Below are 12,755 nucleotides of genomic sequence, written 5' to 3' on the forward strand. Positions count from 1 at the left end.
CAGGCATGCTATGGCTACTTCGGAGCCAATTATTTGCAGTACCGCCACGGATGTGTCGATCTTGGTCAATGTTCTTGCTTGTTTTATGGCATTCACTTGCTTACGCTTAGGAGCAGATGAGACAATGCACAACTGGGATGGGGTACTTGGATGCTAACTGCATTTAATTTTACGCTACTCAATATGTGCGGACTGGGATCTTTTTCATGCGAATAAGCTCTTTTCGGATAGCTTCATATGCTTCCAGATCAGGAAGTAAATGTCCCAGCTGTCACGGCAATGAATCTGTTTCTTTGCGCATGCTATACTTTTTCATACATAGTGTATGGAGTCTACGTAGACCTGGAATTTAAAGCGTTTTAACATTATCTTTCATCTCTCTGTTCTTGTTCCTGAGCCCAAGGGAGTCGACTCCTATCGTCAATGTAAGACAGGGTTATCCCAGGTGTTATGTCGGTTAGATGTGGTGGACCTATGCGTATGCATTGTAGTGATACTCAGCGTCATATTGTATTCGTACGAGGCATAAAACCCGTGGGTACAGTAACCGACGAGCGCCCTTCTTGTGTACCATGAAGCTGTTGGCAACTCTACAAGGGGATGGATTTCTGTGCGGATTATTAGTTCTAATTACACAGTCCATGGGTTTACATTACCGAATAATCCCAAGTAGAACATTCCTTAAATCATCCGCGCATACACCATGTCATCACCTGCACTAGCTCGAGAAATCCAATGTATTGCAACGTATTTATAGATCTGTACTTTACAGCCGCCAGATTAGTAAATTAACCTCTGGTACAGAGTACTAGTAAGCATAATATTAAATCGATCCTACTCTTTTAGAAAATGACGTTGATGTTGTAAGTTTCTCCCAGGAGCGAGGCACGGGCTGCTCATTACCAGGTGGTAAATACACGTCAAAATGCTCGGTATCATGAAAATTCGAAGAACGTATTAACATTTCATGCTATCAAATAACATCACGTGACTATAGTAGCCCTGATATTAAGTCAACCGCCACAGCCTGTGCTTCAAGGAATGAATCCCGGATTTGGGATAAGTTACTCCCCTGCCTCCCTGGTACTAGTTGAGTTGAGCTTCGCGACGGCTACTATTATATTGTACCCCGATTTCAGCGTATGGCTCGTCGTGGCGGCAGCCGCTATGCAAGTAAGTTGTTCGGTTGTAGTCTGCCAATATGAAGCTGACCAGGAAGAAGTCTCGGATATAGTTATTATAGACCCCTAAAGTAGAACATACTCACCTATACTAATAACGGGTGAAATTAGAGCCACTAAACCCTCTTTAGATGTAGGTTAATACTACCTGACAACATTATTCAGTAAGTGTTGTGTAGTAAATAACTAAATACTTACTTAGATAGTTTCTACATTAAACAATAACATCAGAGACACAGAGCAGAAAGTCTAGGGTTAAGCTTAAGTAGTAATCTAATAATTACTTTACGTCCCTCCACTCTACTAAGATAATAAGATTTTCTACGACTAGAGTTCCGGTTTTAAAGTAGTGCCTATCTTTTGTAAAAACTCAAATACACTAATAATATACTTAATATATACTAATGGTATATTAAGATTACATTCTTCATCACATTAGTATAATATTCCTAGAAGTGTCACCCACCTCCTTGCTCTGTCTTGCTCCTAGTATCCTAATTTATCATGTGCATATATCTTGTCCTGAAAGCGCAAGTGTAGTATGCTCAGTATAATCAAACTATAGGGGCGCTTCTTTAGTTAAACCAAGGGGCTATAATGAATATCTCCTATCGCCACTAATAGATATTATTAATCAGTTTTATTGGTTTACCGTAATAGCCGAATTTCATATTTCAAAATTCCCGAATGGCAGGCCTGAAACGTCCGACAGAACAATTGCCGATAAACAATTGCCGATACTGCAACGTCGAAAAGTAAAATAAAAGGTGATTCCCCTTTAACAACACCGCAAGGAGACTATTTGCAGAGATACCAAGCTAGGAAGTAGCAAAGTACATCACATCATTGCAGCTACAATATGAACCCCGTCAACACGAAACCCTACCAGCTCCCAGGTGACGCAACCTGGTTTGGTAAGCGAATAACATATCATCGTCAGGTAGACCTGAGCTAGAAAATCTGACTTCGCCGTTTTCGATATAGTTACTGGGTGCTCAAGTGGCATCGGCCGTGCTATCGCGACTCATGTTGCCTCTGTGCCAGGTCAGCGTCTGATTGCAACCGCGAGAGATATAGCTAGTCTTTCGTACCTCGACGACAATAACCCGGCCATCTTAAAGCTTTCCCTGGATGTTACGCAACCCCCGGCGGTCGATGCAGCCTTCAAGGCGGCCGCTGCGCATTTTGGAGACAGTTACTACATCGATGTCGTGGTGAACAATGCAGGCTATTCGCTTTCCGGCGATACAGAATCTGTCTCTGAGCATGACATGCATGACCAATTTGAAGTCAACTTCTTTGGTACTGTCCGTGTCACCTTGAAAGCCATTGAGGTGATGCGTCAATCTGAGTCTCGCCGCGGCGGCCTGATCTTCAATATATCATCGCTGGCGGGCATTTGCACCTTCCCTGGTCATGCGTTCTACCACGCGAGCAAGCACGCCGTCGAAGGATGGAGTGAGTCTGTCGCTCGAGAGATGCATCCGGACTGGAACAGTAAGCCACCTTTCACCTTGTATCGATATGAGCGATGACTGATATGTATTTGACCTTCCTAGTTCACTTTTGCATCGTCGAGCCCAGTGCTGTCAATACGAATTTTGAAACCTCCAGCAAGAAATACACCAAGCCCCATCCGGCATATACAACCGCTGATATGCCTGCCCGACAGCTTGAGATGTTCGTGAAGAAGGGGCTGGCGGCCGGTGTTGGCTTTGAGCCTAGTGCCGTTGCCAATGTCCTGTATAAGGTAGCCAGTCAGAATGACAAAGTTCCACTGCGTTTGCCTCTCAGCATCACGGCTATCAAGCTCATCAGGGTGAAGTTAGAGGGACAGCTTCAGGATCTTGAGACCCACAGCGAGCTGGGCGCTCTCGACGCCGATCGGGCACAGTTCAAGGTTTGAGCAATCGCTATACACCTGGTTGATGTATCTAGAATAAGGTAGCTCCTTAGCAATGATAGTCTCTATTTCTTCAATGCTAGCCCTATTTGATGCGTGGGCACCACTAGGCATAAATAGCTAAGCTGATGTAACAAGCATTCATGCACCAACAATAGAATCAAAAGTCATTACACAGTAGCCAACTAAAGCTATATATCCGCAAGTGATTTTATGTATGCCATTCTACTTTGCTCTCTACCACAGTCTCATCCATCGGATCATCATGTCCCGGTCTGGTGGGATCCCAACAGCTCCAATATGTGACTGGTCATTCTTAGGCGGCCGGTCGGACTTGGATCCGTCTGGATGCACCCCAGTCAATCATATCTATCTCAAATCTGGTTACCAGCGCAGCGATAGTCATTAGGGTTTCTTGCTTAGCGAACACCCGCCCGGGGCAGATTGAAGGCCCACCACCTAAACTTGTTAATAAAGCAACAATTTAATAAGACGTACAGTAGATACATACCGAAAGGGAAGAAGGAAGAAGTTTTACCAGCCATCATGCTTTAGATGGCGACCAGCCCAGAACTGCGATGTAGGATGCTCCGGAGTGTTCCAGACAGTTTCGTTGTACTGTCCAATCTGGCTTGGCGCTTGGATAAGAGACCCAGGACCATTCCATGTTGATTAACTGGGCCTAAGGCGGATTGTAGGTGTTGATTCATTAAATTTTGACATGTCACGGGCCTCGGAGACCTAGATTCGACAAGGCAGGCTAGATTCTACGTAAGTATCACCATAAAAGAAGGAAGAACTATAGAGATCCGCGAGATTAGTTCTGGACTAACCAATATGAGAAACCTCGAATGAGTTACGGGGCCTCATAACCTGTGAGAGAGAATGAGAGAATGAAGAAGTGATAAAAACATAATACTCAATACTATCTAAGAGAGAAGCTATCTACACGCTGAAGGTGAGGTGTGCGGCGCGAGATGCTAACTTGATTCGGTAGTAGTTGAGGCGAGCGAGTACCTCTAATAGACCTACAACTCTAGAACCCTCGCTCTCTTCTCCCTCAACGCGGCAATAACACCTAAACCACCTGCCCCACCAACAGCTTGCTCGGTCTCAACCAGCACCAAGGCCATGCAAAGAGCCTGCCCCCCTGCCCCGCTGAAGAGCCCATCCCTCTGCCCCTGCCCAAATCTTCCACCCGTCGGAGTCCCACCCACCTCCTTGACATCCGAAACCCGAAGTGAGTCAGGTAGCCCGAGAAAAGCCTCAATGGGCAGGAGCTGGTTGTTTAACAACACCAGCACCAGATGAGCCGGGAGATGCCGGGCGGGTGGGACAGCTAGCCCGCCGAGGGAGAGCACCGGGGCGGACTGGAGGGCTGTCTCCAAGGCCGCGGGGTTTGTCCTTACCTGGGCTAGGAGCTGCGCAAGAATGTAGTCGTAGATATGGATGAGATTGATGTAGCAGGAGAGGATGATGAGCAGGTCGGGGCTGCTTAAGTGAGGGTTAGGATGTGATGAACGGTGGGGATGGTCGTGCGGGCCAAGGGCCGACGGCACCAAGGCGGATAAGATGTCGACAAATTCAGCAGCTATGGTTGAGACGGTGGCGAGGGGGTTGGAGGGGGTGCGGCAGGGGTAGGTCGAGGTGGCACGACTGGTGGGGGACGATTCGCAAGACGTCATGTGGTGATGATGAACACAGGTGACGCGCAGCACCTCGGCCAGGTCGCAATGGATGGATTGGAGGCGAAACAGCTGTTTATATAGGGTCTGCTGGACGTGTGCCAGTTGCATGCGGTATTTGCGCAGCGGGCCGGCGTTGTCGGCGGAAGGGGAGAGCTCAAGGGCAGGTATGCTAGGTGAGCGGTCGTCGCCTATCCCTGAATCGGGGAAGCAGCCGTCGTCAGGGTAGAGGTTTGCGATACCCTTCGACCCCCAAAAGCTAGACGGGGTCTCAAAAGGCACGTCCAGTGCGGCGAAGTCGAATGTATCGGCCACATCCACATCCAAGTCCACGTCCAGGAGGCCTAATAAAGGAGCATAATCATTACGCTGCGGAGACGGCCCCGCACTGCTCATATTTCCGGCAGCGGCAGCCTTTGCGGGCCGGCCAGGCCTGCGGGACGAACTGGTAACGCATTCGACTTGGGAGCGCACACACCGCAAACAGGCGTCGGTGGGATGTCCATTGACGCGCATGCAGCCAAGCTTCTGCGTCCGACAGCGATCACATGCTGAGCGCTTGCCCACAGATGGTTGCGAAGAACGTATAGTGTCAGTATCAGTCATAGCTGCGTCTTTCCCCCGTGCATCCATGCACGACCTTAACTCAAAAGCTACGCTGCGTCAGAGTTTCTTAAGTATCTGCCTTTGACAGCCTTGCCAGACCGGAACCTTGCTGGGCCGCATTATGGCCCCGCCAATACAGGGACGTTATCATGACTCGGTCCTTGTCGAGCTGGCGGTTGGCTGCTAGTATACCCCTGCTTGTATGACGCCTTTACGCAATGTACCGTCAGTTAATAATTATTTCATGGCCCTATCGGTTTCTACTGTTGCCCGAATGGTTTGTGATGGGAGTGAAATCTCCAAGTAATCCAATCACTCTAATGCAGTTATCAACGGAGTATATCGACCTCCTGTCGTATATTGACCTCTGATTGCTTATCTCGCCCACCTTAACGGAGATATCGGTGGAGTATATCGACCATACATCCGATACTAATCCTAGACTGCATATATTTGTCTAAACTGGCTATAGTAGACGGCGGTTGCCATGGATGAGCCAATAGCCTGCTGTACCGCGCTCCATGTGTCAAGAGGAGGACCGCGCAAGAGCCGCTGATGTTTGTCTTGTCCAACGGGAACCAACACTTGGTTTCGGGCTTTATTGGCTAGACCTGTTGCAGCTAGTTCATCAGTTATGCATATTAATTATTAGTGGCGGTTCCGACCACCCACCACCTTTCGCCGGTGGGTGGTCAGCAGCGTAAAGGAAGAAAATGAAGCAATTCGCATTATCACCACTAAACGCCTGCAGAATCAATAAAATAAAGTTGATTGCCTGATTCCTCTGCCAATCCTGTATTTGAGGCTGCAGATTTATTTCCTGTATAGGACACTGGCGGGGGGTGACCGTACGCCTTTAAATACGCTTTATTCTCTGCTTTCTTATTCTTTTCATTATCTTTGGTCTTTCTGTCTGCAATAGACTGATTTGTATCCTTTACGCGTAGTATACCACTGTCCCCGAGGCGTTGAATCTCTTGTTTAGACTTTTGATGCCTTCGGGATGCCTGCGCGGCCTCAATTCGCTTAAGAGTTGAATTTATGATAGCAAGCTGTTCAGATTGAAGTTTCTGCTGATAAAATAAGCGCTTAAGATAGCATTTAACATGAGGATTGACTAGTATATCACTATTTAGGAGTTTAAATAGTTTTTTCTGATTCTTTTTAACTTGCTGAGCACTTTTTGGAGGTGTATTTTGATGGAGCTGGTGTAGCTCACGTGTAATGGGATTGATTGTCTTAAGGTCTAAATCTATCATACAGAGATTCCTTGGTGTTGTGGTCTGGTCACGTGGTTGCTGCCTTAGGCTCCCATAGGCTCTGACATATTTTTAATGCTTGAAGATAAAGGGTTCAGAGGAGATGTATTCTTACCATACGCGCGAAGATCAGGTATAGAGATCTCTAGTAATAGTAATAAAGTATTTTGAATAGCTTTAATAATTAAAGATCTATCTGTAGAAAAGATGCCGCGTTCTTTAAAAGAGTTATGAATAAGATATAGATTAAAGATCTTCTTATATACACTAATAATATTATATAGAAAATTTACTTTATCTTCTGGCACTCTATACTATTACAAGATAAGATTATTTTTGTTGGGTGCTTCTGATTATGGTGTAGAATGATTGATTCTCTTAAGCTGCAGGAGCAGGATGCTGCTAAGTTCTACATACAAAGCGGTGAAAGGGGCGGTACAGCAAGGTAGGCAGAAAGGAACGGGAGCGACAACGAACGGAAAGATATGTGGTGCATCCATAATAATAGTTACATGAGAGATTCTCTATCGGGATTTGTAAGAGATGTGGTTATCAAGTTATTTAATGCGCTCTCCAATAGACCACGCGCTCATAAAGAAGTGTAGGACCAACTTGCGCCAGTAATTGAAATAATTACCCGTCAATCTAACTAGCATATACTAAGTATAGGTGAAAATTAAAGACCATTTCAATTATGGACCTGTTGAATAAAAGCAGGAGACTTGTGCCCGATTGGCTAAACCAGATTCCTGAGAGGTGACCATCCACTTAATGATAGTAGTGCTTAACAATATATTGATGTGTGAGGCGGCCCAGCAACCGACACTCGCGAATGGCGGTTAACCATAGCTTCGAGATAGAAACTAGATCCACATAGGAATATATTTTTGTTGGCTAGCTTATGACCGTCATTTATTGCGAATATTTTGATACTGAACCTCGTTAAGTTTGTCATGCAACATAGGCGCCAGCTGACTGGAGGAATCGGGACCTAAATATGTCTTGCTCGCTGAACAAAATTCCCAGGTAGAGCACTCATGCTTACAGGGGACGGGATTTGCTCTAATGAGCATGCTTCGGAAAGGGAAAGATACTCATTGGTGTGACGTGAGTTGGTTTTCAGTCTCTGGGAAAACAAAAAGTTCTCTCTTTTCGTTGGCTATTTGTTCCATAGCTAGTGTGCATTTAAGTCTTATCATTGAAATGTACTTGCTCCAGGCGTTTCTGCGTTAGGGATGCATTCGATCAGGAGTTGACAGGAGGTACCCCTCCGAGCAAGAGCTCATTGTTGGCTAGTAATTGTTCTATGTTGGAGGCCTTTAGTCGGCGAAACGACCCAGGACAAAGGGCTACTGCTTTAATTCAGATCCGCACTTAGATCAGCCAATATCGGTCTATTGATTGCGGCGCAGTCATTATACATCGCTCATACAGGGATAGAATGTAACATTGGAGCACAACTTCTCGTCCGAGTGACCGGGGTCCAGGGCCCAAATTCTGTCCTGCCATGCTGGTGTTGCTTCGTGCTATTAATCGATCCGAAGAAAATAGCAGACCGGAATTTGTTCAGAAAGGCCTTTCCTTTACTTTTCCTATTTGTTGTTTGAGGATTTCGCCATAAATGAAGCCGTTCTAAGGGTTCAGATTCCGTATTTTAACACCAGCAACTTGGAAAAATTTAGCACCCTTTCGTTCTCGATATGTATTTCAGTTCGACTTATGATTGCTTGACCCCAAATGGTCTCACCGCAGGACGATGCCACCGAAGTCTATCCTGATCCCACTGACAGCTGTATGACACATCGATCCCGAACCATGACTACACCTGTTGCCCCCGTTCCTGAAGCGAGGCCCAACTGGGGGTTAAATAACAAGAAACTGGGGAATGGGTGTGAATGGCACGGAAGGCCAGTCGCAGGAGAGCGCAGAGGACTATACGTCTATTTACTTTAGACCTTTATATTCTGCCGAATTTAGAGCCTCGTTCAAGTCCTGTGGCGGCCTATGTGCCTGGGATTCTGTTCTGCAGCCTTTGTAGTGGTCGGTTTCAAACCTTCTGGGATACCTCAGCAATGTCCTCCCACGTTATCCGAAATCCTTTTGAAAGCGTTCTCATCCAAAGCGTCCTTGAAGTAGGGTAGGAAACGCCAATTATAACGGTTTGGGGCGACTAGTTTAGAACAGCGCAGATGGGCCAAGGATGTGATATTGTGTAGATATGTATCGGCCAGGTTTTGGCCTCCGAATTTCTTCAACCTCTGACTGCAGTAAAAGGAAAACAATGCAGAATTTCTGTCGTGATCAGGAGACACGTATGCGAGGGAAAATCAGTGATGCACCGTTTCATCAAGCCGAATTTTGACCGTTGGCCTGATCGAAAATTCGAGACCGTTGAATCTGGGAGTCTTCAGGTACTTGTGCGCGGTCGCAATCAATCCCAGTTCTTATATCCTTGGTCGGCTACAGAATGTTAGTTGGCGATCAACAAGTTTTAGAGGTTTGACTTACTATAAGGAGGGAATTTGAGAAGCTCATCCCAGTTTTCCTCTTGTAAAAGGTCGACAGCTTTTTAAATAAGTACCCTTGGGAAGATAAATCTCATGACGCTCGCCTGGGACATGGCGGAACCACTGCGTTTGATTCACGCAGCCGTTACAATCCGGAAAAGTGCAATCGAATAGTTCCATATCTTCACAAATGTGATCCCTCCACTGCGATGTTGTCCTGAATACTCGAGTCTGCAAACAGTATGGGCATTCGAAAATAGCGGGCAATTTTGCCAGGGATGACGAGAAAGAAGGTGCGTTAATAATTGCTTTACCTTGGGAGGCCTTGACGATCAGAGTGGGAAGGCTTTTCAGAAAACAACGATCCCCAGCCTGGCAATGATCAGGTCCAAGCGCTTGTGTATGCTCCTTCATATTTCCGATGACTCTCCCAAAATGACGAAGCTGGGCACGAGCTAAGCGGTGAATAAGCTTATGCGCAAGTCCAGGAAATTCCTGGTTGATTCGGGAAATAAAGGATCCCATGATGTTCTCAAGTGTACGACGTTGTGAATCCGAGGCAGTCCAATATGCTGAGTCTTGCATGTCTTCTCCCTCCATCGCGGTGCGGTTGGCTTCGTCCATGCAATGGTTGCTGAAGCACAGTAAGTACTCGTCCCGAGAACAAACCAACCGACCACAAACACAAGTTGGTGGCAACCGGTCGGGTAAATGGCCATTTTCAACATGCTTCTTGAGTATGTTGCGGTAGCGATATAGCTCGTAGCAAGTGATGCATATATAAATCGTGGAAACGGTTTCTGGTTTTGACTTAGGTGGAATTAGGAGCTTAATCAATTGACAGCAAATCCTTGAAAATGGCTTCTGAGGATGAGCCATTAGGTTTATCTTCGTTCCCTTGCGCAAAGTCTATGTGGTATGCTGAAGACGGGAGATATAGATGGCTCTTGTTCGGTACGTCGCATGTGTTGCTCGGCTGGTCGCCAGTAGGATTTAAAAGAATATCGAGCGTAGGCCATCTCGACTGATTGTCAGCTGGGGACTCCCGGAAAGTCCCTGTTTGACCATGTTCGTGACCGGCATGATCAAAGGCAACGTGTCTAAGTACGGCCCCTCAGTCTATGAACGTAGAAGAAGCGAACTCGCCATACCGGACTGCAGTAGTAGACTCGCTTGGCATCTGAGGAGTGGACGTAAATTGTTCTCGGTGTTAGGTTTCTCATACTCCTGAGTATAATACGGGGTGCGTGGAGGAGAGGCAGAAGATGAATTAATCATGGACTGTAGTGATGGTGTTCAGAATAGTTAGTTTGATTGATGGCTAACCTGGGTTAAGTACCTTTGCTTCACACGGCATGCTTGTGTTGTTGCTGTCTGACCCGTTGACGCGCCGTGGGAAGGCTTGGGTCTGTTCCTGCATTTGAAAAAGAGAGCGTAGTGAAGTAAAGCCGTTTAAAAGTGATTCAGAATGCCCAATCCGAAGATGCGTGGAAATGGAATTTGTCACGGACTTTGGGACGAGGATGGGTATATTTATACCTGACTAGCCTAAAACTCCATTGTTGCTCAGCTTTATCCCCCGACATTTTTCTTTTTATCTTTACTTTTCCCCATTCTTTTCTCTTATTAGGACAAGGATTCAGCTCCCTCGACCTCGACCTTGGTAACTCTGTTAAGCCCCCTATACTCTTGGTTGCAGCCAGTCAATGCTGCACCCTTGGCGATATTTAGGACCTAACTACCTCCTGAGATCCTGAAGATCACTATAGATCTTGTTTCGCTAGACTGCTTTATCAGAAGCAACTTGGTCACCGCTATGGATATTCGTGTTCAGGTCATGGGTATTCGCGTCATGGGTATTCGGGAATGATACTGTAGGTACCAAAATCAGTGCATCAACTTCCAGCGCTAGGTATGCTAATATATTGAAGTTTTTAGTAAAACTTGGAACTACTTTCATTTATCACACACATTGTTTTCTACACTCGTCAACCTGCGGGCTCTTCCTATCGAGGCATTTGGCTCAAATCACCCTTTTCTCATACTGAATGGTCTGGGAGTTGCCTGTCTAGCAATCCGTATTTTCAGACTGACTCAGTCTTGCCGTCAAGAACCACGTCTAGTTCACCCGGTGGATCTATGGCTCATGGCCGCAGGATATCTTTTATTCATCGCATCATTAACATGCGAAGAGAGGGTCAAAGCTTTTGTCCTCGGAGTCTTGGTGATGTGGCATGTGTTATCGTTGCTAAGGAGGACCTAAGCCGATTTTTGAGATTACCTGCCATGCCGACTGGGTCAATTGGTGTTTGAAAAGTCTTAAGCCAGCGGAAGTGCGCAGCTCGGCTGTACACGCAGCTTAGCTGCGGGTTAAATTGTAATGGTACTTTACACTACAAGAGATTTGCACTCCTTAAACTAGTCTGGCAGACACCGAACAACTTGGGATATCAATTTTTGCGTATGCTGTGCACTCCATAGATGACAGAGAAAAGAGACAGAGAAAGTTGATCCTACAAAGGCCTCAAATAGCTGAGATCCAGAAATGGACTTCAGAGCACCCCTTGCAATCATCGACTCTCCTAAAATAACTCTACCCTTTAAGCAAGCAAAAGTTATGATCATGACCATTCACTTTGTCGATTACGTCGGGATGTGCGAGCAAGCCGCTTCGCTACAACTGTGTGGTCTCGTATGACAGCCAGCATCAGCGGAGTAGACCCATCGATGTCCTCGGCATTCAACAGCACATCTTGTCTACTGAGAAGAAGGTTGACCATTTCTAAATTCCCGTTGCCCGCTGCCCAGTGAAGTGGGGTCCTTAGCAGATGGTCGGTAATACTTGGATCGAGTTGGTCGTTCGCTACCAGCAAACGTGCGATCAATAAACAGCCCCTTTGTACTGCATGGTGAAGGGATGTTGACCTCTCCCGGCCGACTCCGACTGCTGAACCCGAAGTTCCCGCAGCCTTGATGGCCATCTCGCTGCAGCTCTTCTGCAATTACTGCACTAGCCAAGAACCCACCAAATCCAATCCGATAGTTGAAATTGACGTATACGATGGGCATTCCGGTTTCAATGCTCTGCGTAACAAGGTTGACGCTATCGAAGATCGGTAGATTGGCACCACCATACGGTAAGGAACCTCCGTGGATGTACACCATGATGGGAAACTTCCGTGATCCGGGTGCAGAGGGCAAGACGATGTTCATCACCAGTCCGGAAAGCTCGTCCGTTTCAGGTGGAGGCCAGTGTGTCGCTGCTGGAACCGGTATGAGATCATCGGAGTCGTCTCCTTCGACCATCGATCGTGGACAGTCGCTCCTGGGTTATATATTCCGTTAGGCTCTATACCAGGATTTATGTTGATCTGGGGCTGCCAGGAAGCGTACCCTAGTTTTGTGCCATCGTGATGGTTATTGGGCTATCGCGTTTGCAAGGAGGATCGCGTCTAGCGTTTCTTGAGAACACCGTATGGTATCTTGCAATACAGTTGCACGCCATTTACATATTAGTAGCCCTCTAGTCTTCTGAGGGGTGGAAGGAACTTAGAGCATTTAGAGGGTGGCACTTTGAAAGACATGGCTCCAGGGTTATGGGTTAGATATATTAG

The 12,755-nt window shown here is 46.6% G+C and overlaps 5 protein-coding genes across 5 annotated transcripts; 1 reads left to right on the top strand and 4 right to left on the bottom strand.

The window, feature by feature from the left end:
* Positions 1-1,921: 1,921 nt before the first annotated feature.
* BDW43DRAFT_321528 (uncharacterized protein) lies at positions 1,922-3,087 on the top strand (the record flags this gene model as incomplete). The annotated part of the gene is made up of 3 exons (XM_032049347.1): positions 1,922-2,095; positions 2,166-2,678; positions 2,741-3,087. The coding sequence occupies exons 1-3, from the start codon at positions 2,041-2,043 to the stop codon at positions 3,085-3,087; spliced, it is 915 nt and encodes a 304-aa protein (XP_031897232.1). The 5' UTR covers positions 1,922-2,040.
* Positions 3,088-4,112: 1,025 nt separating this feature from the next.
* BDW43DRAFT_314076 (Zn(II)2Cys6 transcription factor domain-containing protein) lies at positions 4,113-5,375 on the bottom strand (the record flags this gene model as incomplete). The annotated part of the gene is made up of 1 exon (XM_032047726.1): positions 4,113-5,375. The coding sequence occupies one exon, from the start codon at positions 5,373-5,375 to the stop codon at positions 4,113-4,115; it is 1,263 nt and encodes a 420-aa protein (XP_031897233.1).
* A 1,695-nt stretch (positions 5,376-7,070) lies between these two features.
* On the bottom strand, positions 7,071-7,977 carry BDW43DRAFT_285862 (uncharacterized protein). The gene has a single exon (XM_032042987.1). The coding sequence runs from the start codon at positions 7,587-7,589 to the stop codon at positions 7,419-7,421; it is 171 nt and encodes a 56-aa protein (XP_031897234.1). The 5' UTR covers positions 7,590-7,977; the 3' UTR covers positions 7,071-7,418.
* A 993-nt stretch (positions 7,978-8,970) lies between these two features.
* On the bottom strand, positions 8,971-10,140 carry BDW43DRAFT_166911 (uncharacterized protein). The gene has a single exon (XM_032038681.1). It carries the CDS (start codon positions 10,018-10,020, stop codon positions 9,166-9,168), a length of 855 nt encoding a protein of 284 aa, XP_031897235.1. The 5' UTR covers positions 10,021-10,140; the 3' UTR covers positions 8,971-9,165.
* Positions 10,141-11,898: 1,758 nt separating this feature from the next.
* On the bottom strand, positions 11,899-12,447 carry BDW43DRAFT_314077 (uncharacterized protein; the record flags this gene model as incomplete). The annotated part of the gene is made up of 1 exon (XM_032047727.1): positions 11,899-12,447. The coding sequence occupies one exon, from the start codon at positions 12,445-12,447 to the stop codon at positions 11,899-11,901; it is 549 nt and encodes a 182-aa protein (XP_031897236.1).
* Between the last annotated feature and the right edge of the window lie 308 nt (positions 12,448-12,755).

Source organism: Aspergillus alliaceus, assembly GCF_009176365.1.
Source record: "Aspergillus alliaceus strain CBS 536.65 unplaced genomic scaffold BDW43scaffold_43, whole genome shotgun sequence".
Lineage (NCBI taxonomy): Eukaryota > Fungi > Ascomycota > Eurotiomycetes > Eurotiales > Aspergillaceae > Aspergillus > Aspergillus alliaceus.